Genomic DNA, 23,983 nt, shown 5'->3' with positions numbered 1-23,983 from the left:
AAACCAGCAGGCTCTGGACTTGGTAGGGTAAGAGTTGAATACCCCTGAACTAGTAGCTAGCTGGAAAGGGCTTATCAGGACCACTGAATGAACCGGATCTATTCCTCTCCACTAGACTCTCAACTGCACCACATACCTCATCAATTTGGGTACCAGGCATGTCTGTAAAGCCTCACCCGTTTGTTTGAAACAGGACACACAAAGATAGTACAGTAGAAACTCTGTGGAATAGATATCTGACTGCATGTGCCAGTGGCCAGAGAGAGGGGGCCGCTGCATCCCAATGAATGATTTATGCTGAACAAAAATATAAACGCAACATGTAAAATGTTGGTCCCATGTTTCATGAGCTGAAATAAAAGATCCCAGAAATGTTCCATACGCACAAAAATAGTATCTCTCTCAAATGTTGTACACACATTTTACATCCCTGTTAGTGAGCATTTCTCCTTTGCCAAGATAATCCATCCACTTGACAGGTGTGGCATGTGACAAAGCTGATGAAACAGCATGATCATTGCACAGGTGCACCTCGTGCTGGGGACAATAAAAGGCCACTCTAAAATGTGCAGTTTTGTCACACAACAGAGTGCCACAGATGTCTCAAGTTTTGAAGGAGGGTGCAATTGGCATGATGACTGCAGGAATGTCCACCACAGCTGTTGCCAGAGAATTTAATGTTCATTTCTCTACCATAAGCCATAATGTCATTTTAGAAAATTTGGCAGTACGTCCAACCGGCCTCAAAACCGCAGGCCACGTGTAATCTCGCCAGCCCAGGACCTCCACATCCAGCTTCTTCACCTGCGGGATCGTCTGAGACCAGCCACCTGGACAGCTGATGAAACCGTGGGTTTGCACAACCAAAGAATTTCTGCACAAACTTTCAGAAACCGTCTCAGAGAAGCTCATCTGCATGCTTGTCATCCTCACCAGGGTCTTGACCCGACTGCAGTTCGGCTTCAACCGGTTTCAACTGTACCGGACAGATGGCAGAAAGAGTGTATGGCGTTGTGTGGGCGAGCGGTTTGCTGATGTAAAAGTTGTGAACAGAGTGCCCCATGGTGGCGGTGGGGTTATGATATGGGCAGGCATAAGCTACGGACAACAAACACAATTGCATTTTATCAATGGCAATTTGAATGCACAGATACCATGATGAGATCCACAGGCCCATTGTCGTGCCATTCATACGACGCCATCGCCTCTGTTTCAGCATGATAATGCACAGCCCCATGTAGCAAGGATCTGTACACAATTCCTGGAAGCTTAAAATGTCCCAGTTCTTCCATGGCCTCCATACTCACCAGACATGTCACCCGTTGAGCATGTTTGGGATGCTCTGGATCGACGTGTACGACAGCGTGTTCCAATTCCTGCCAAAATCCAGAAACTTCGCACAGCCATTGAAGAGAAGTGGGGCAACATTCCACAGGCCACAATCAACAGCCTGATCAACTCTATGCGAAGGAGATGTGCAGGCAATTGGTGGTCCACCAGACACTGACTGTTTTTCCTGATCCACACCACAACTTTTTTTTTTAAAGGTATCTATGACCAACAGATGCATATCTGTATTCCCAGTCATGTGAAATCCATAAATTAGGGCCTAATTAAAATAAATGAATTGACTGATTTCCTTATATGAACTGTAACTCAGTAAAATCTTTGATGTTGCGTTTACATTTTTGCTCTGTGTATAATAATGGAGGAACTCATTCTAAGCATGAGACAATATGTAAACATTGTGACTTTTAACACAAATCAGCTACTTTGACCACTTTTCCCAACAACGTGGACATAAAAACTTAAAGGGTATGACACCTTGGTCTACTTCTCTGCTATTCAAATCTGAAGAACAGAACTATCTACTACCAATCAACAGGAAACAGAACAAAAACGTAGTTGTTGCCAGCAGCACAGTTACAGTCACCAATGCTCTAGATAACATGAAAACAGCCTGATCAACTCTGCTAGGGCGAGTAAAATGGTCAGAGTGAGGTGTTCTCTCATTTGTGTCTGGAAGTAGCTAGCAAGCTAGCCAACTTTAGCCAGTTAGCTTGGGTGCAGTTGTGAGGTCAGAAAGCTCGGATCAACCCGACCCATCCAATGTGTGCTCTGAATTCTCCTAGAGCGAAATGTAAAAACTGACAATCTGACAAAGCTCTGAATTTACAAACACACCCTAGTTTAGCTAACTTTCCACAGTTAACTACCATTAAACTTTTCTGAACTTTCAAATTATAACAATGAGGAGCACATTCTAAGCATTAAATAACGAGTAACCAATGTGACTTTTGACACAAATCAGCTACCTGGACCACTTTTCTCAACAAGGTGTTGTAGATAAAAAAAAAAAAAAAAGGTAAAGAGTATGACACCTTGGTCTAATTCTCTGATATTCAAATCTGAAATCAGAGCACTACTTCAACAATGCCTCCTTGTCTTCTGTACATTGTTATTACATTTTGCATATACCATGGTGTTATAGTAGGAAAGTGTATACAAGTTTAGTAGTCTGAGTGTAGTTATTTGTGATTAAATAATGCACTCTAACTGCCCAACAATCTAAAGTAATAAGGTCGATAGAGTAGTCTATCAAAAAAATAATATATTATTTTACTAAATGTAACTTTGATTAAATGTAACTAATTGGCTTAAGTAAAACATTTTAAACTTCTTCCACTAAAACAAAAATACTTGTAAAGAATACCACACATTTTCTTCATGGAAATGACCATGTAGTTTTTAACTCGTGTCGCTGCCTGGGTAGTATACGTAGTATTACATAGATACGCCCATCCGTGAAGTCTGAGGAAGTCAGCTCGATAATCTAGCTCTGCATTTTAGTTTAGCTGTCTAGCTAGCTCATTTAGCTACAAACCAAATAATAATCCACATAAATAGTTATTATCAACGATGGACAAGCTTCGTAGTATGATAGGGGGGCGAGAAGACAACGAGGAAACGGGTCTCACGGCGCAGGTAAACACGGCAAGAACGTCGTTACTTTATCAGTCAGTGTTATGATGAAACCTTGGGTTGTCCCTACCCTAAACTTAACCCCTACCCCCATGACCTTTACTGAATTAACCCTAACCCTGTGTACATTTCAACTTTGGGATAGGGACGTCGCAAGGATCCCGGATAGCTTGCCAAAGCAAAACCTTGGCGAGTCAAGTGGTGATTTATTGTATTTATTTATTTTAGAGTGACTGCATTTCCGTTAATCACGTCAAATGCATCATTTCAACGTTGTTCGTCACGACTATTTCAGCCATACACTTTGTACCTTCTTGTCGTTGATACACCTCATATATGTGTCGCCAGTGCTGAAGTAGTTTGGGAGCTAGACCAGTGTGTCGTGACTCGGCGGTTTTATCGTCAAAAACAAACAAACAAAAAGTCCTCAATTGAAACTGATGAAAACGGATAACATTTGTGAAAACATGCCCCAGTTGGACTAGGTAACGCTAAACAAGGTTGGAAGGTTTAAGTAAATTCAACAAAAGACAGTTACTTCATTTGGGGGGGATTTTTTTTGTAAAAGTCAGTTGAAATCACACTGAGGATGTATTTGAATTGACAATTGCATTGGAGGCATACTTATATGAACCCCCTACCCATAATAAATAAAGGTTAAATAAAATAAATATGCACTACACAGCCTAACCTATGGATTGGGTATCAGCCTAGTCCGTGACACCCACAGAACACAACTATGTAGAGTTTACACAACTATTAGCCTCTCAGCTCTTATTGCAGGACTTTGACAATGGAGTGTTATTTTGTAGGCGAACCACCGAGTGTACTGTTGTTGCCGACGCTGTTGTTCACGACACACACACATGCTATTAGGAGTAAAGCAGGACATGCACCGATGCAGCTCAGGAGTTCAAAAAACGAGCGAGCTTTGAGATCCTATACATTGATTATATATGTAATTGTATGGCTGTGATTGCTAACAATGTCTCATCATTAATCGTGTGTATTTGTATGCATCACTGCTCTTTACATGCCTTCGTAAGGACACCATGGTTTTGTCCCACAAGAACACCGCATTTATCGAATGAATTCACTTGTGTTAATTTCCCTGACTAGCAATGTACACTTAAACAGTGTATTGGTTCAAAACAGTTCAGTGCTGCTCAGCTGATTTACAGTACAACCATGGCTTTCCTTTTCCTGTCATGTGGCATCAGAAGCAGATTGATTTGTGCTGCTGTCATAGAAGTTCTAAATATAAGTTATATTACTTCTGTTGTTCTTGTGTGTTCAAATAGGTCTAACTTTTATATTTTTCTCTCTCCTTTGCCACTGGTCAGCATGGTAGAACCATCAGTAGGAAGAGAGACCCTGGGTCTGTGCGTGCGTTGGGTCGTTGCGCGTCTGTCTTGTGACATCCTGCCATTGTTCTCTCCTCAGGTCCTGGATGCCTCGACCCTCAGCTACAGCACCCGGCTGAAGTGGTTCGTCATATGCTTCGTTTCAGGCATCCTGTGCTCCATACTGGTGAGATTTCGCCCTATTTCAGCATTATTGTGAGTCTGAAATGACTCCCTTTTCCCGAATATAGGGCACTACTTTTTACCTGGGCTGTGCTCTACATATGGGATAGAACCAGGTCTCCACTGTCCACATAATCTTATTACTTATAATGTAAAAGGCAAAAGTGATCTGAGATCAATAGTACTCTGAGACAGGCAAGGGCCTCTAGGCTATTAAGAAATGATCTCAGCATGATGCCTTGTACTTCCTGTTTGGTCCTAGCCCCTGAAACAGACTGTCAGTCTTCATGAGATTGTTTTGACAGGTCACTAAAGTTGACTCTACTTCTATCCCGCTGTTTTAGCTCTATACTTGGGAGTTCCCATACACTCTATGTAGCCGATGTGAAATGGCTAGTTAGTTAGCGGTGGTGCACGCTAATAGTGTTTCAATCGGGTGACGTCACTCGCTCTGAGACCTGAAGTGGTTGTTCCCCTTGCGCTACAAGGGCCGCGGCTTTTGTGGCGCGATGTGTAACGATGCTTCGAGGGTGTCAGTTGTTGATGTGTGCAGAGGGTCCCTGGTTCAAGCCCAGGTTGAGGCGAGGAGAGGGACGGAAGCTATACTGTTACATCTATACGAGTGCTGCTAATCTAGGAACAAGTCCCACACTGTTCATGTACTTTAGAAGGTGACACTGATCCTAGATCAGCACTAATTTGAGAGACTGAATACGGGCCCTGGCCTATTTAGGCATTATACCCTTTACCTGTGTCTATTTCGGCATACTCCTTATTTATTTTTTACTGTGTGGTACCAGCACTGTCTGGACCACTCAGACAGTTTCATGAGAGTTTATGCGTTGTTGACATTTCAGTAAAGCAACTCTTGTTATACACTATATATACAAAAGTGTGTGAACACCCCTTCAAATTAGTGGATTTGGCTACTTCAGCCACACCCATTGCTTACAGGTTAATAAAATCAAGCACACGACCATGCAATCTCCATAGACAAACATTGACAGTAGAATGGCCTTACTGAAGAGCTCAGTGACTTTCAACGTGGCACCGTCATAGGATGCCACCTTTCCAACAAGTCAGTTCGTGAAATTTCTGCCATGTTAGAGCTGCCCCGGTCAACTGTAAGTGCTGTTATTGTGAAGTGGAAAGGTCTAGGAGCAACAACGGCTCAGCCGGAAAGTGGTAGGCCACACAAGCTCACAGAACAGGACCACCAAGTGCTGAAGCGCATGGTGTGTAAAAGTTGTATGTCCCCGGTTGCAACACTCAGTACCGAGTTCCAAACTGCTTCTGGAAGCAACGTCAGCACAATAACTGTTTGTCGGGAGCTTCATGAAATGGGTTTCCATGGCCAGGCAGCCGCACACAGTCTTAAGATCACCATTCGCAATGCCAAGCGTTGGCTGGAGTGATGAATCACACTTCACCATCTGGCAGTCCGACGGACTAATCTGGATTTTGCGGATGCCAGGAGAACGCTACCTTCCCCAATGCATAGTGCCAACTATAAAGTTTGGTGGAGGAGGAATAATGGTCTGGGGCTGTTTTTCATGGTTCGGGCCCCTTAGATCCAGTGAAGGGAAATCTTAACACTACAGCATTCAATGACATTATAGACGATTCTGTGCTTCCAACTTTGTGGCAACAGTTTGGGGAAGACCCTTTCTTGTTTCAGCATGACCGTGACCCTGTGCATAAAGCAAGGTCCGTACAGAAATGGTTTGTCGAGATCGGTGTGGAAGAACTTGACCTTTTGGCATGAATTGGAACGCAGACTGCGAGCCAGGCCTAATCGCCCAACATCAGTGCCCAACCTTACTAATGCTGTTGTGGCTGAATAGAAGCAAGTCCCCACAGCAATGTTCCAGCATCTAGTGGAAAACCTTCCCAGAAGAGTGTAGGCTGTTATAGCATCAAAGGGGGACCATCTCCATATTAATGCCTATCGTTTTGGAATGAGATGTTGGACGAGCAGGTGTCCACATGTAGTGTATAGGAAGGACTTATTACCTCTCTATCTGTTGTAATATTTGTTTGCACATTCCGCCTTCCCTTCCAATGCCCACAGCTGTTTCCATCGACAAAGCACTTTCTCATAAGAGTCATGTCCTCATCTACAGTGTACAGTATATTCCCTTCTGCCATAGACCTCAATGAATGAGTCTCTGTCCACAGCATGATACCGGTGATGGCTGTACACTACAATAGATCAGTGATGGCTCTAAACTACAATCGAACACAATATGATACCAGTGATGGGTACAGAACAGTTGTCTCCTCTGTTAGTGTGGTTATGGGCTGGCCTGCCGACAGAACAGTTGTCTCCTCTGTTAGTGTGGTTATGGGCTGGCCTGCTGACAGAACAGTTGTCTCCTCTGTTAGTGTGGTTATGGGCTGGCCTGCTGACAGAACAGTTGTCTCCTCTGTTAGTGTGGTTATGGGCTGGCCTGCCGACAGAACAGTTGTACTGATAACAGCTCTGCATACTGATTATTTACACCATGTTCTTAACACTGGTGAGAGCCATTCATAACGGAAGACCTCAAATCATGAGTCAACAGAATGTTCCATTTTGGATAACGCCATTTAAAAAATAAATAAAGGCTCATACATGCTTGTAACAGGTTATGAAGCATTCATTAAACCTGCAGGTTTAAGTGAAGTTGTGTGGACATAAGACAAAAAAAAAAAATATCCTCATTCATCATCGATCCTACTTAGGCCTAGTTGGGGAATGTGTTAAAACATTAATCCTGTATTTTTTTTATTCTCCATTACTCTTTACATGCCTTCATAAGGAGCTGGATCACATGAGGTAAGGTTGGTGTTGAACACCATGGTTTCTTCCACAAGGAGACACCCTTTATCTAATAGCCTATATCACGGCTCTCCAAACCCTGTTACTGGAGCGCTACCGTCCTGTAGGGTTTCACTCCAACCCCAGTTGGATGGTATCTCTCCAGGAACAGGGTTGGAGTGTACCTACAAGATGGTAGCTGTCCAGGAACAGGGTTGGAGTGTACCTACAAGATGGTAGCTGTCCAGGAACAGGGTTGGAGTGTACCTACAAGATGGTAGCTGAACAGGGTTGGAGTGTACCTATAAGATAGAAGCTGTCCAGGATCAGGGTTGGAGTGTACCTACAAGATGGTAGCTGTCCAGGAACAGGGTTGGAGTTAAAACCTACAAGATGGTAGCTGTCCAGGAACAGGGTTGGAGTGAAAACCTACAAGATGGTAGCTGTCCAGGAACAGGTTTGGAGTGAAAACCTACAAGATGGTAGCTGTCCAGGAACAGGGTTGGAGTTAAAACCTACAGGACGGTAGCTCTCCAGAAACAGGGTTGGAGTTAAAACCTACAGGAGGGTTTCTCTCCAGGGACAGTGTTAGTTAGAACCTACAGGAGGGTATCTCTCCAGGGACAGTGTTAGTTAGAACCTACAGGAGGGTTTCTCTCCAGGGACAGTGTTGGTTAGAACCTACAGGAGGGTGTCTCTCCAGGGACAGTGTTAGTTAGAACCTACAGAAGGGTTTCTCTCCAGGAACAGTGTTAGTTAAAACCTACAGGAGGGTATCTCTCCAGGGACAGGGTTGGAGTTAGAACCTACAGGAGGGTTTCTCTCCAGGAACAGTGTTAGTTAAAACCTACAGGAGGGTTTCTAAGGTGAATGCACCAATTTGTAAGTCGCTCTGGATAAGAGCGTCTGCTAAATGACGTAAATGTAAAATGTTTCTCTCCAGGGACAGTGTTAGTTAGAACCTACAGGAGGGTATCTCTCCAGTAACAGGGTTGGAGTTAGAACCTACAGGAGGGTTTCTCTCCAGGGACAGTGTTAGTTAGAACCTACAGGAGGGTTTCTCTCCAGGGACAGGAGGGTATCTCTCCAGGGACAGTGTTAGAGAGCCCTAGCCTATATGCTCAACAACAAAAAATAAACCTAAATGAGCCATGGGTCCTGTTTTTGTGAACCAGGAAGTCAGTGTGGAGATTGATATGGGGTTTTACCACTAGGTGGCGAAAGTGTCACATTATTGTAGTCGTAACATTTCAGGGAACCGTGCAATTTATTTTTCAAATTGAAAATGCAATACAAAGATTAGCATTTTTAAACATGTGAACTACCTGATATTTACCAATTACCCTAATTCCAGGTTACATTGATCTAGCTTACCTCTCCTCTTGTCTTCCAGGGGTTTTATAGACAGTTGAAACGATCTGATTGGTTCAGATCAGACTGGTATACAGACTGATGGTAGGATGATGCCTAGGTGGGCATGGTAATGATTTCATGTTGTGTGTGTTTCAACCAGGGCACTGCACTCCTGTTCTTACCCAATGGCACCAAGCTGTTTGCTGTGTTCTACACACTAGGAAACCTTGCTGCACTCTCCAGGTGACTTATTCATTCATTCATTCATTCATTCATTCATGATTTGCGAGCAATACTTTTTGTTACTGCCAGAGCTAAAGACAAAGCTATTTCCATTAAGCTTCACTTAATGTATAATGCATATACTTTTTACAATTACATTTCAATAGATCGGGAGAAAGGAAATGTTTTCAATTAAAATGTATTGTGAGGAAATGTAACAGGAAGTTCCATCCTATCCATCTAACTTGACTTTGGATGCCAGACTTGACCAATTATTAATCTGCTGTCCCATCACCTATTTGGAATGTACGCAGTAGCAGTCAGTCAGTCAGTCAGTAGCAGTCAGTCAGTCAGTAGCAGTCAGTCAGTCAGTAGCAGTCAGTCAGTCAGTAGCAGTCAGTCAGTCAGTAGCAGTCAGTAGCAGTCAGTAGCAGTCAGTAGCAGTCAGTCAGTCAGTAGCAGTCAGTCAATAGCTGCCCTAGTGTCCATTGAGTTCATTGTCGAGGGGGTGTTCCAAGTCATGGAATTAGAATGAGATCTGGTCATAGGTTCCGTCCCTGTTCTAGGGATTCTATTTCTATGGTTCAGGTGTCAGTAAGACCACTTGGTTGGTCTGCCCTACTATGCAGTAGTTGTTTTAAAGATTCAGACAGAACAGAAGCACGGTGGACGGGTTCCCTATTGAGCTTGATGTAGTAGTCCTGTGTGGCTCAGTAGGTAAGAGCGTGACACTAACAAACACCAAGGTCTTAGGTTCATTTCCCACAGGGATCACAGACAAAACATGTGGCCCCATGCACTCACTGTCCTGTAAGTAAGTTGCTTTGGACACAATGGGCAGCTTTCTAGGATTCATTGTGGTATAGGGTTTCTATAGTTCAGGACATGCTGTGCAGTAATGTTTTGGGTTGAATCGCTGATGGTGGAACAGGTCTGTTGGGTTTAGTTCGTTATCTAAGAATCAAGAGTTGAGCTGTCAGATAAATATATCACACGTGACTCTCCAAAATACAAGTCATACCAAAGACTCAAAAAAATGGAACCCAGCATTAAGGAGATGGATTGTGGGTAAGGGCCTGTGACAGAATAGCGTCCTGTCCAGCGGGTGTACTTGTGCACAGTGGTGAACCATGACTATAGGACCTAGGTCTTCAGAGGGACCACAACTCCTCTAACACATTGTCTCAAACAAAAAAAATGGACATAACATGTCTTTGAATGCGTTCGACAGTTCAAACAGGCCTGACTGCGCTTCGGGCTGCCGTACACACAGAGACAGAACCGGTATTGACACAACATGTGACACACAGCATAAAATAATGCGACCAGCAAAACAAAAAACACACTGTTTACATAACCCATGGTAGCCTAAGACAACTGATTTAACACACAGTGTTTACATAACCCATGGTAGCCTAACACAACTGTCACAAATATCTACAACCACAGTGTCATATCAAAGCTGGCAGGCTCATGGTGCTGAACAGACAGAGACCGTAATACCTGTGGACTCCATGGTGCTGAACAGAGACCGTAATACCTGTGGACTCCATGGTGCTGAAGGAGAGACAATTTTGGTCAAACAGACAAACAGGGCTGATAGACAGGGCCGATAGACAGGGCTGATAGACAGGAGACTGAAGTCACACCCAGCATCAGATAATGGTAAAGAATAAGTAGCCCATTCACTTCAGTAGGCCCCATGAAATCATACCAATACAAAAGAACAACCATTTCATGTACAAAATGAAATTAACAAACCAGCTATTACTTCCCATTGCAAATATACACTGCTCAAAAAAATAAAGGGAACACTAAAATAACACATCCTAGATCTGAATGAATTAAATAATCTTATTAAATACTTTTTTCTTTACATAGTTGAATGTGCTGACAACAAAATCACACAAAAATAATCAATGGAAATCCAATTTATCAACCCATGGAGGTCTGGATTTGGAGTCACACTCAAAATTAAAGTGGAAAACCACACTACAGGCTGATCCAACTTTGATGTAATGTCCTTAAATCAAGTCAAAATGAGGCTCAGTAGTGTGTGTGGCCTCCACGTGCCTGTATGACCTCCCTACAATGCCTGGGCATGCTCCTGATGAGGTGGCGGATGGTCTCCTGAGGGATCTCCTCCCAGACCTGGACTAAAGCATCCGCCAACTCCTGGACAGTCTGTGGTGCAACGTGGCGTTGGTGGATGGAGCGAGACATGATGTCCCAGATGTGCTCAATTGGATTCAGGTCTGGGGAACGGGCGGGCCAGTCCATAGCATCAATGTCTTCCTCTTGCAGGAACTGCTGACACACTCCAGCCACATGAGGTCTAGCATTGTCTTGCATTAGGAGGAACCCAGGGCCAACCGCACCAGCATATGGTCTCACAAGGGGTCTGAGGATCTCATCTCGGTACCTAATGGCAGTCAGGCTACCTCTGGCGAGCACATGGAGGGCTGTGCGGCCCCCCCAAAGAAATGCCACCCCACACCATGACTGACCCACCGCCAAACCGGTCATGCTGGAGGATGTTGCAGGCAGCAGAACGTTCTCCACGGCGTCTCCAGACTCTGTCACGTCTGTCACGTGCTCAGTGTGAACCTGCTTTCATCTGTGAAGAGCACAGGGCGCCAGTGGCGAATTTGCCAATCTTGGTGTTCTCTGGCAAATGCCAAACGTCCTGCACGGTGTTGGGCTGTAAGCACAACCCCCGCCCTTGGACGTCGGGCCCTCATACCACCCTCATGGAGTCTGTTTCTGACCGTTTGAGCAGACACATGCACATTTGTGGCCTGCTGGAGGTCATTTTGCAGGGCTCTGGCAGTGCTCCTCCTGCTCCTCCTTGCACAAAGGCGGAGGTAGCGGTCCTGCTGCTGGGTTGTTGCCCTCCTACGGCCTCCTCCACGTCTCCTGATGTACTGGCCTGTCTCCTGGTAGCGCCTCCATGCTCTAGACACTACGCTGACAGACACAGCAAACCTTTTTGCCACAGCTCGCATTGATGTGCCATCCTGGATGAGCTGCACTACCTGAGCCACTTGTGTGGGTTGTAGACTCCGTCTCATGCTACCACTAGAGTGAAAGCACCGCCAGCATTCAAAAGTGACCAAAACATCAGCCAGGAAGCATAGGAACTGAGAAGTGGTCTGTGGTCACCACCTGCAGAACCAGTCCTTTATTGGGGGTGTCTTACTAATTGCCTATAATTTCCACCTGTTGTCTATTCCATTTGCACAACAGCATTTGAAATTTATTGTCAATCAGTGTTGCTTCCTATGTGGACAGTTTGATTTCACAGAAGTGTGATTGACTTGGAGTTACATTGTGTTGTTTAAGTGTTCCCTTTATTTTTTTGAGCAGTATATTTTATCACATTCAATCAAATGTATTTATAAAGCCCTTCTTAAATCAGCTGATGTCACAAAGTGCTATACAGAAACCCAGCCTAAAACCCCAAACAGCAAGCAATGCAGGTGTAGAAGCACAGTGGCTAGGAAAAACTCCCTTGAAAGGCCAGAACCTAGGAAGAAACCTAGGGAGGAACCAGGCTATGAGGGGTGGCCAGTCCTCTTCTGGCTGTGCCGGGTGGAGATTATAACAGAACATGGACAAGATGTTCAAATATTCATAGATGACCAGCAGGATAAAATAATAATAATCACAGTGATTGTAGAGGGTGCAACAGGTCTGCTCTTGCTGTCTCTAGAGAGTCGAAAACAGCAGGTTTGGGACAAGGTAGCACGTCCAGTGAACAGGTCAGGGTTCCATAGCCGCAGGCAGAGCAGTTGAAACTGGAGCAGCAGCACGACCAGGTGGACTGGGGTCAGCAAGGAGTCATTCATCACACTAACCGGTGATCTAAAGTTAGAGATAGCTAGCAGCAACAAAAACCAGTGCCACTCACCAGATGATGTTCATTTGTAAACCAAGTTTGAAAGTTAATCTTGAAAATGGTTATGCTAACAAATTATCAACAAAATCCACCTTGAAGTTGATAACAGCTGCTGCAGCCGTCTCCATTGTCACACTACCACAACACAAGCTAGCTAACATTGTCACACTACCACAACACAAGCTAGCTAACATTGTCACACTACCACAACACAAGCTAGCTAACATTGTCACACTACCACAACACAAGCTAGCTAACATTGTGACACTACTACAACACAAGCTAGCTAACATTGTCACACTACTACAACACAAGCTAGCTAACATTGTCACACTATTATGTGAGAATGCTATTCATTGACTACAGCTCAGCATTCAACACCATAGTGCCCTCAAAGCTCATCACTAAGCTAAGGACCCTGGGACTAAACACCTCCCTCTGCAATTGGATCCTAGACTTACTGACAGGCCGCCCCCAGGAGGCAAGAGTAGGTAACAACACATCCACCACGCTGATCCTCAACACGGGGCCCCTCAGGGGTGTGTGCTCAGTCCCCTCCTGTACTCCCTGTTCACTCATGACTGCATGGCCAGGCACAACTCCAACACCATCATTAAGTTGGCTTATGACACAACAGTGGTAGGCCTGATCACAGACAACGATGAGATAGCCTATAGGGAGGAGGTCAGAGACCTGGCCAGATGGTGCCAGGACAACAACCTCCCTCTCAACGTGATCAAGACTAAGGAGATGGTTGTGGACTACAGGAAAAGGAGGACCGAGCACGCCCTGGTTCTCATCGATGGGGCTGTAGTGGAGCAGGTTGAGAGCTTCAAGTTCCTTGACATCCACATCACCAACAAACTAACATGGTCCAAGCACGCCAAGACAGTCGTGAAGAGGGCACGACAAAACCTATTCCCCCACAGGAACTGAAAAGATTTGGAATGGGTCCTCAGATCCTCTAAAGGTTTTACAGCTGCACCATCGAGAGCATCCTGACGGGTTGCATCACTGCCTGGTATGGCAACTGCTCAGCCTCTGACCGCAAGGCACTACAGAGGGTAGTGCGTATGGCCCAGTACGTCACTGGGGCCAAGCTTCCTGCAATCCAGAACCTCTATACCAGGAGGTGTCAGAGGAAAACCCTAGAATTTGTCAAAGACTCCTGCCACCTTAGTCATAGACTGTTCTCTCTGCTACTGCATGGCAAGTGCTACCTCTGTGCCTGGTTATTCCTCTCTGAGCCTGGTTCCTCCCCTCTGAGCCTGGTTTGTCCTTCTGAGCCTGGTTTCTCCTGGTTTCTCCTTTCTGAGCCTGGTTCCTCCTCTCTGAGCCTGGTTCCTCCTCTCTGAGCCTGGTTCCTCCCCTCTGAGCCTGGTTCCTGCCCTCTGAGCCTGGTTCCTGCCCTCTGAGCCTGGTTCCTCGCCTGGTTCCTCCCCTCTGAGCCTGGTTCCTGCCCTCTGAGCCTGGTTCCTGCCCTCTGAGCCTGGTTCCTCGCCTGGTTCCTCCCCTCTGAGCCTGGTTCCTCCCCTCTGAGCCTGGTTCCTCCCCTCTGAGCCTGGTTCCTCCCCTCTGAGCCTGGTTCCTCCCCCCTCTGAGCCTGGTTCCTCCCCCCTCTGAGCCTGGTTCCTCCCGCCTCTGAGCCTGGTTCCTCCCCCCTCTGAGCCTGGTTCCTCCCCCCTCTGAGCCTGGTTCCTCCCGCCTCTGAGCCTGGTTCCTCCCCCCTCTGAGCCTGGTTCCTCCCCTCTGCTTGCTAAAATTGTGTGCATCTATTAGTTCCACGTACATGTCAGTACATACACACAACAAGTAGGCCACATGGGGGAAGAGATTTATTTTTATAAACCAGGTTTGCTGTTCACTACATAAGATGGAAGGGAGGTTCATGCACTCATGGCTCTGTATAATACTGTACGTTTCCTTGAATTTGTTCTGGACCTGAGGACTGTGAAAAGACCCCTGGTGGCATGTCTGGTGGGGTAAGCGTGTGTGTCAGAGCTGTGTGGAAGTTGACTATGTAAATCATTTAGAATTTCCAACACATGAATGTTTCTTATAAAAAGAAGAAGTGATGCAGTCAGTCTTTCGTCAACTCTTCACCAACAGCGACTGGCATGCATAGTATTTATATCAGCCCTCTGATTACAGTGAAGAGCAAGACGTGCTGCTCTGTTCTGGGCCAGCTGCAGCTTAACTAAGTCTCGTGTGTGTTTACACAGCAACAACGCTGTGTGAAACAAACTGGGGGACAGTGCCTTGTGTTTCCTAACTCCTGGTGACTGTTCTGTACCACAAACAGTAGTGTCATGTTTACACTGGGCCTTTGTCCCAAATGGAATGTAGTGCACTACATTTGACCAGGGCAGATATGTAGGGAATAGGGTGCCATTTGCAGCACAGACAGGGCTTTTGTCTAGTATATCCACACAGTAAGTGGAAATGCTCAGACTGTCATATTTCAATGAAGGCGTATATTCAGCTATGCAGGTTAATAAGTAACTCATAAGTGCCACATTGTATAATATTTAGGCTCACAAGCCCTTCAGCATATATGGTGGTTATGTAATGGTGACTTTAACGGTTACTACTACTCAAACTGGCTCTGTTGGAAAAGCTTGTCTGCCTGAGGGACGTTGGCTATTTATTTAGTAGTACACATGCCACTGTTTTCCAGGGATTCCTATGTGGCCATGTGGTTTGACACACTGACTTGCTGGATTAATTAAAATGGGACTAAAATGCCTTAGAATAATGTACCACTGAGCACCTTAAGCCCTTCCACTTCCCCTCAGCTCCGCTCCACATCCTCCCCGTCCCCTCAGCTCCGCTCCACATCCTCCCCGTCAGCCCAGCTCCGCTCCACATCCTCCCCGTCCCCTCAGCTCCGCTCCACATCCTCCCCTTCCCCTCAGCTCCGCTCCACATCCTCTCCTTCCCCTCAGCTCCGCTCCACATCCTCTCCTTCCCCACAGCTCCGCTCCACATCCTCTCCTTCCCCTCAGCTCCGCTCCACATCCTCTCCTTCCCCTCAGCTCCGCTCCACATCCTCTCCTTCCCCACAGCTCCGCTCCACATCCTCTCCTTCCCCACAGCTCCGCTCCACATCCTCTCCTTCCCCACAGCTCCGCTCCACATCCTCTCCTTCCCCACAGCTCCGCTCCACATCCTCTCCTTCCCCACAGCTCCGCTCCACATCCTCCCCTTCCCCACAGCTCCGCTCCACATCCTCCCCTTCCCCTCAGCTCCGCTCCACATCCTCCCCGTCGCCTCAGCTCCGCTCCACATCCTCCCCTTCCCCTCAGCTCAGCTCCACATCCTCCCCGTCCCCTCAGCTCCACATCCTCTCCTTCCCCTCAGCTCCACATCCTCTCCTTCCCCTCAGCTCCGCTCCACATCCTCTCCTTCCCCACAGCTCCGCTCCACATCCTCTCCTTCCCCACAGCTCCGCTCCACATCCTCTCCTTCCCCACAGCTCCGCTCCACATCCTCTCCTTCCCCACAGCTCCGCTCCACATCCTCTCCTTCCCCACAGCTCCGCTCCACATCCTCCCCTTCCCCTCAGCTCCGCTCCACATCCTCCCCGTCCCCTCAGCTCCGCTCCACATCCTCCCCGTCCCCTCAGCTCCGCTCCACATCCTCCCCGTCCACTCAGCTCCGCTCCACATCCTCCCCGTCCCCTCAGCTCCGCTCCACATCCTCCCCGTCCCCTCAGCTCCGCTCCACATCCTCCCCGTCCCCTCAGCTCCGCTCCACATCCTCCCCGTCCCCTCAGCTCCGCTCCACATCCTCCCCGTCCCCTCAGCTCCGCTCCACATCCTCCCCTTCCCCTCAGCTCCGCTCCACATCCTCCCCTTCCCCTCAGCTCCGCTCCACATCCTCCCCTTCCCCTCAGCTCCGCTCCACATCCTCCCCTTCCCCTCAGCTCCGCTCCACATCCTCCCCTTCCCCTCAGCTCCGCTCCACATCCTCCCCTTTCCCTCAGCTCAGCTCCACATCCTCCCCGTCCCCTCAGCTCCACATCCTCTCCTTCCCCTCAGCTCCACTCCACATCGTCCCCTCAGCTCCGCTCCACATTCTCTCCTTCCCCGCAGCTCCGCTCCACATCCTCTCCTTCCCCACACCTCCGCTCCACATCCTCTCCTTCCCCACAGCTCCGCTCCACATCCTCTCCTTCCCCTCAGCTCCGCTCCACATCCTCCCCGTCCCCTCAGCTCCGCTCCACATCCTCTCCTTCCCCTCAGCTCAGCTCCACATCCTCTCCGTCTCCTCAGCTCCACATCCTCCCCGTCTCCTCAGCTCCACATCCTCCCCGTCTCCTCAGCTCCACATCCTCTCCTTCCCCTCAGCTCCACATCCTCTCCTTCCCCTCAGCTCCACATCCTCTCCTTCCCCTCAGCTCCACATCCTCTCCTTCCCCTCATCTCCGCTCCACATCGTCCCCTCAGCTCCGCTCCACATTCTCTCCTTCCCCACAGCTCCGCTCCACATCCTCTCCTTCCCCACAGCTCCGCTCCACATCCTCTCCTTCCCCACAGCTCCGCTCCACATCCTCTCCTTCCCCTCAGCTCCGCTCCACATCCTCCCCGTCCCCTCAGCTCCGCTCCACATCCTCTCCTTCCCCTCAGCTCAGCTCCACATCCTCCCCGTCCCGTCAGCTCCACATCCTCCCCGTCCCGTCAGCTCCACATCCTCTCCTTCCCCTCAGCTCCACATCCTCTCCTTCCCCTCAGCTCCACATCCTCTCCTTCCCCTCAGCTCCGCTCCACATCGTCCCCTCAGCTCCGCTCCACATTCTCTCCTTCCCCTCAGCTCCGCTCCACATCCTCTCCTTCCCCTCAGCTCCGCTCCACATCCTCTCCTTCCCCACAGCTCAGCTCCACATCCTCTCCTTCCCCACAGCTCCGCTCCACATCCTCTCCTTCCCCACAGCTCCGCTCCACATCCTCTCCTTCCCCTCAGCTCCACATCCTCTCCTTCCCCTCAGCTCCGCTCCACATCGTCCCCTCAGCTCCGCTCCACATCGTCCCCTCAGCTCCGCTCCACATTCTCTCCTTCCCCACAGTTCCGCTCCACATCCTCTCCTTCCCCTCAACTCCGCACCACATCGTCCCCTCAGCTCCGCTCCACATCCTCTCCTTCCCCACAGCTCCGCTCCACATCCTCTCCTTCCCCACAGCTCCGCTCCACATCCTCAGCTCCGCTCCACATCCTCCCCGTCCCCTCAGCTCCACATCCTCTCCTTCCCCTCAGCTCCACATCCTCCCCGTCCCCTCAGCTCCACATCCTCCCCGTCCCCTCAGCTCCACATCCTCCCCGTCCCCTCAGCTTCACATCCTCCCCGTCCCCTCAGCTCCACATCCTCCCCGTCCCCTCAGCTCCACATCCTCCCCGTCCCCTCAGCTCCACATCCTCCCCGTCCCCTCAGCTCCACTTCCTCTCCTTCCCCTCAGCTCCACATCCTCTCCTTCCCCTCAGCTCCACATCCTCTCCTTCCCCTCAGCTCCGCTCCACATCGTCCCCACAGCTCCGCTCCACAGCCTCTCCTTCACCACAGCTCCGCTCCACAGCCTCTCCTTCCCCACAGCTCCGCTCCACACCCTCTCCTTCCCCACAGCTCCGCTCCACATCCTCTCCTTCCCCACAGCTCCGCTCCACATCCTCTCCTTCCCCACAGCTCCGCTCCACATCCTCTCCTTCCCCACAGCTCCGCTCCACATCCTCTCCTTCCCCACAGCTCCGCTCCACATCCTCTCCTTCCCCACAGCTCCGCTCCACATCCTCTCCTTCCCCACAGCTCCGCTCCACATCCTCTCCTTCCCCACAGCTCCGCTCCACATCCTCTCCTTCCCCACAGCTCCGCTCCACATCCTCTCCTTCCCCACAGCTCCGCTCCACATCCTCCCCCTCAGCTCAGCTCCACATCCTCTCCTTCCCCTCAGCTCCACATCCTCTCCTTCCCCTCAGCTCCACATCCTCTCCTTCCCCTCAGCTCCACATCCTCTCCTTCCCCTCAGCTCCACATCCTCTCCTTCCCCTCAGCTCCACATCCTCTCCTTCCCCTCAGCTCCGCTCCACATCGTCCCCTCAGCTCCGCTCCACATCGTCCCCTCAGCTCCGCTCCACATCGTCCCCTCAGCTCCGCTCCACATCGTCCCCTCAGCTCCGCTCCACATCGTCCCCTCAGCTCCGCTCCACATCCTCTCCTTCTCCTCAGCTCCGCTCCACATCCTCTCCTTCCCCTCAGCTCAGCTCCACATCCTCCCCCCCAGCTCAGCTCCACATCCTCTCCTTCCCCTCAGCTCCACATCCTCTCCTTCCCCTCAGCTCCGCTCCACATCGTCCCCTCAGCTCCGCTCCACATCCTCTCCTTCCCCTCATCTCCGCTCCACTTCCTCTCCTTCCCCTCATCTCCGCTCCACTTCCTCTCCTTCCCCTCAGCTCCGCTCCACTTCCTCTCCTTCCCCTCAGCTCCGCTCCACTTCCTCTCCTTCCCCTCAGCTCCGCTCCACTGCCTCTCCTTCCCCTCAGCTCCGCTCCACTGCCTCTCCTTCCCCTCAGCTCAGCTCCGCTCCACTTCCTCTCCTTCCCCTCAGCTCCGCCACTCCTCTTCTCTCCCCCCTCTTCCACCTTCCTCTCCTCTCCTCACTTCTTCACCCTGTGGCTGTCAGAGGCTTCCTGCCCGCGTCACCAGTCACAGATAGACGGCATTCTTCTGTCTCATTCTGACCTGATCACCTCATGACCTGCCTCATGACCTGCCCCTTCTCCCCCCTCAGCTTCACTCCATTCTCCTCTCCTCCCTCCTCTACCTCAGCATCACTCCACTTCACCCCGTGGCTGCCTGAGAGCCCGTTTGCGTCACCAGTCACAGATAGACGGATGTGATGCTCTGCAATCACACAGCCCTCTCAGATGCACGGGCACACACACACACACACACACACACACACACACACACACACACTGACACACAGCGCCCTCAAGATGAAGATGACGCACTCAGTCGGCTGGGGCTAGATGGAGAGGTGGCAGGCAGGTCGTAGGTCAGGTGGATGCATCTCTCCAGGGTCTTTGTGTGAAAGCGGGGTCGTAGGTCAGGTGGATGCATCTCTCCAGGGTCTTTGTGTGAAAGCAGGTTCGTAGGTTGGGTGGATGCATCTCTCCAGGGTCTTTGTGTGAAAGCGGGGTCGTAGGTCAGGTGGATGCATCTCTCCAGGGTCTTTGTGTGAAAGCAGGTTCGTAGGTTGGGTGGATGCATCTCTCCAGGGTCTTTGTGTGAAAGCAGGTTCGTAGGTTGGGTGGATGCATCTCTCCAGGGTCTTTGTGTGAAAGCAGGTTCGTAGGTTGGGTGGATGCATCTCTCCAGGGTCTTTGTGTGAAAGCAGGTTCGTAGGTTGGGTGGATGCATCTCTCCAGGGTCTTTGTGTGAAAGCAGGTTCGTAGGTTGGGTGGATGCATCTCTCCAGGGTCTTTGTATGAAAGTGGGGTCGTAGGTCAGGTGGATGCATCTCTCCAGGGTCTTTGTGTGAAAGCAGGGTCGTAGGTCAGGTGGATGCATCTCTCTAGAGCTGGGGGGGGGGGGGGGGGGGCAGAGAAAAAGGGGGAGGAAGTAATGAATTGATAAAGATGACAGATGCGTCCAAACAATCGTTCCATCAGAGCTGGAAATGAAAATGGCGGGTGCTTAACAAATGATACCGATGACTGGGATTGTTGTACGTGGGTTTAAATGTGACTGTGTTCCATGTAATGTCCCTACAAGCTGTAGCCAATAATAGATGGCTTATTATATAGCCCGCCACAGAACATCTATTCATACTGTTGAAATGAGAATGCATTTGTTCTGCTTGTCAATTATGTAAATAGCATTTATTTTCTGTTTTAAAGGAGCATTCAGTGATTGTTACATCTATTTATTGACTCAAGTGAGGGATCTATAGCCATTTGATTCTTGAAGAATATATTCTAAATTACTCATGAGCTTAGTTCAACGGTCTTACTTACTCCATCACTACCCCAAATATAAGATTGTGTACTCCATTGTTTGTAAACAATGGGATTGTAAACAAACACTGTTTAGCTTCAAAACAAGATTCAAACGATAATCTTGATGTCATGGATGGTTAGTCCTTGCAATAATTGCACTGTCTATATATTTGCGAGTGGTTAAATTTCTCCAGCCCCGTCCCTCAACTGTTTACTGAAAAAGTGGTGGGGTGGGTTTGTTTGAATCCCAGATTGCCCCTTTAAAGGTCTCTATCATCATGCGTTTATTTTCTGTAAATAAAAAACGTTGTTTGTTTCTCTGGGCCTGTGTGATCAGTATGTTGTCTATTGAAAGTGTAACCCATAGAAATCTAGAATACATTTGGCATTATTTCTATGTTGTAACCAGTGTGTTTTCCTTTATCTGTCTTCAGCACCTGTTTCCTGATGGGACCCGTGAAGCAGCTGAAGAGAATGTTTGAACCGACCAGACTGATAGCCACCTGTGTTGTGCTGGTAACTAACTACCTACTGCACATCCACGTACTCTTCTATTAAATAGCCTAGCTTCTGCTTCCACTGCTCCCGAGTGGCGCAGTGGTCTAAGGCACTGCATCTCAGTGCAGGAGGCGATACTACAGTCCCTGGTTCGAATCCAGGCGGTATCACATCCGGTCGTGATTGGGAGTCCCATAGGGCGGCGCACAATTGGCCCATCGTCGTCGGGGTTTGGCCGGAGGTAGGCCGTCATTGTAAAATAAGAATTTGTTCTTAACTGACTTGCCTAGTTTAAATAAATGTTAAATAAAATAATAAAATTGACATGAGATTGACATTAAAAAAAAAGGACATACACAGATGTCCTAGTCAACTAATGTTAAGTTAAACAACCGCATACAACGATCATTGTAAGTAATCCCACAGCACCTTTTCGCACTACGGCGGACTTTGCTGACAGCTGCTTTATTGTGGAAAGGTTTTATTTACTACGACTGTGATGATAAGTGATTTGTCTCACCTAGCGACCTTAAGATGAATGCACTAACTGTAAGTCACTCTGGATAAGAGTAAAATGAGTACTACGACAGTTAAGGCTTAGGTTTAGTCAGTTCTTTTTCTATACAGCTGCCCCTAAGCCTGCCGATATCAGCAAACAGAGCAGCTGCATCCCCACTTTCAAAATAGGCGCGCAAACGTATGTTTTTGCACCCCCCCCCAAAATAAAGTTTTCAACTTTGAAAACACAAAGTGTCACAGTATGATGCGTGTTGGATGCATATCCCCTTTAAGACACTGGTTTACTCAGTGTTCCATGATACTTCTGTTCTTAAGGGATAGTCTGTCACTAGTTTAGGACAGACACTAGTTTTTCCATGACTGAAAAAGTCTAAACATTTTAAACGACAACTTAACGATGTGTCCTCCTTTTTAGATTTGGTTGATTTAAGAAATGCTAGCAGCCATGTCAGATTTCAAACGTGAGTTGGTTTCAGGGTGTGGTTTGATGTGGGTGTCTCGTGCGTGTTCGCAGGTGGGAAGAGTTAGCCAAATTATTTAGCCAATTCGCTTCAGCCGGCTAGTGTACGACCGTGGCAAAGTTAGTTTGACTTTTGATAGCCCATCTCCGGGGCTATAAATTACACAATTTTAAATGACACAGTATTTTCATGTTCCACACCTTTTTAGTTTTGTAATTAAATGCTTTAAACACTTGTATATCAATTTCTACAATGTATAGTTGGTTTGAGGTTTTTATGTCGTTAAAATTTGGAGATATTTGAATTTCAACATAATGTCCCATGTATATTGTGTAATTTACAAATGGTCCCTAACTAGCCCCATTGGGATATCCATAGTTGACCAAAATTTTCCACAGGTATTACGATCAGGTTGCGTGCAGTTGCACAATTGATGATTACTTATATGCGGCCAGCTGTGGACATGTGGGCAGGATTGAAACAAAACTTCATTTGCGTTCTAATGCGGACATGACTACAATTCTCACAAAACTCTGTTTTGGACGAGACTGACTTTATGACCAAAATTATCCTATTTACAGTTCGTAGTCAATTTTGGCAGTAGAATAAATGTTTGACTCATATCAATGTCAAATAGGCTGTTTTCTAAACGAAAAGTTGTTTGTTAGGGTCAGTTACTCTTTAAGGTTGATCTGCTGTTAGGGCAAGTCAAAACACACAAAGCTGAGTGGTGATCTGAAGTAAATCCCTCACAGTAGATTACACATGAATCAAATATGCGTTAATGACAGTAGAATAGATAATACGTTCATTTAATCAATATTCGGAAGGTTTACTTATGTTTTTCTCTTTCTGCCTCCAGCTCTGTCTCATTTTGACTCTTTGTGCAGTTTTCTGGGTAAGTATCTGAAAGCCTCTAAACAGTTCAGTAGCCTACATTGTGACCCTAACCCAGCGTTTCCAAAACTCAGTCTTGGGAACCCCAAGAGGTGCATGTTTTGTTTTTTGCCCTAACAATACACAGCTGATTCAAATAATCAAAGCTTGATGATGAGTTGATTATTTAAATCAGCTGTGTAGTGCTAGGGCAAAACCCCAAACTTGTACCCTTTTGGGGTCCCCAGGACCGAGTTTGGGAAACGCTGCCGTATGCACTATAACAAATCTACAACACAGCTGTTTGACAAAAGACATGAGATTCGTTCTGTCTCTGTACTCTGTAGTGGCAAAAGAAGGGACTGGCCATCATCTTCTGCATTCTACAGTTCTTAGCAATGACATGGTAAGTAATACTATCCTCTCACAGTGCATTTAAAGCCTAGATTCAATCTGTTTATGTCGACTTGTCGATCGGGAATTTACCTTTTAAATTTCAATTGTGCTATAACGCGGATCTTCCGCGATACGGCTTGATTCTAGCCCTAAAGGTAAAAGCATAGAGATACATTCAATTATATTTAAATATACGTGTGAAACCATCATACACAGTGCCTTTGGGAAAGTATTCAGACTCCTTTTTTCACATTTTGTTACGTTACAGCGTTATTGTATTATTGATTAAATAGTTTTCCCCCCTCATCAATCAACACATGATAACGAAGCAAAAACAGGTTTTTAGACATTTTTGCAAATTTATTCAAAATTAGATGTATTATTATTATTCAAAATTCATATATATTCAAGAAAACTGATATCAAATTTACATAAGTATTCAGACCTTTTACTCAGTACTTTG

General features: G+C 47.7%; 1 protein-coding gene across 1 annotated transcript in view; it reads left to right on the top strand.

Annotated features, from left to right (window-relative positions):
* Positions 1-2,792: 2,792 nt before the first annotated feature.
* sft2d1 (SFT2 domain containing 1) overlaps positions 2,793-23,983 on the top strand; it is a 41,105-nt gene continuing 19,914 nt past the window's right edge. Inside the window, exons 1-6 of the mRNA XM_014158025.3 lie at positions 2,793-2,985; positions 4,426-4,512; positions 8,822-8,904; positions 21,205-21,286; positions 23,111-23,146; positions 23,472-23,530. Of these exons, the coding sequence (XP_014013500.1) occupies positions 2,920-2,985; positions 4,426-4,512; positions 8,822-8,904; positions 21,205-21,286; positions 23,111-23,146; positions 23,472-23,530 (413 nt within the window). The 5' untranslated portion in view covers positions 2,793-2,919. The remainder of the gene's footprint in view (positions 2,986-4,425; positions 4,513-8,821; positions 8,905-21,204; positions 21,287-23,110; positions 23,147-23,471; positions 23,531-23,983) is intronic.

The sequence above is a fragment of the Salmo salar genome, chromosome 19 (genome assembly GCF_965601325.2).
Source record: "Salmo salar chromosome 19, fSalSal1, whole genome shotgun sequence".
Taxonomy (NCBI): domain Eukaryota; kingdom Metazoa; phylum Chordata; class Actinopteri; order Salmoniformes; family Salmonidae; genus Salmo; species Salmo salar.
Note: the sequence above shows the minus strand (reverse complement) of the source record. Positions and strands in the feature narration are given on the sequence as shown.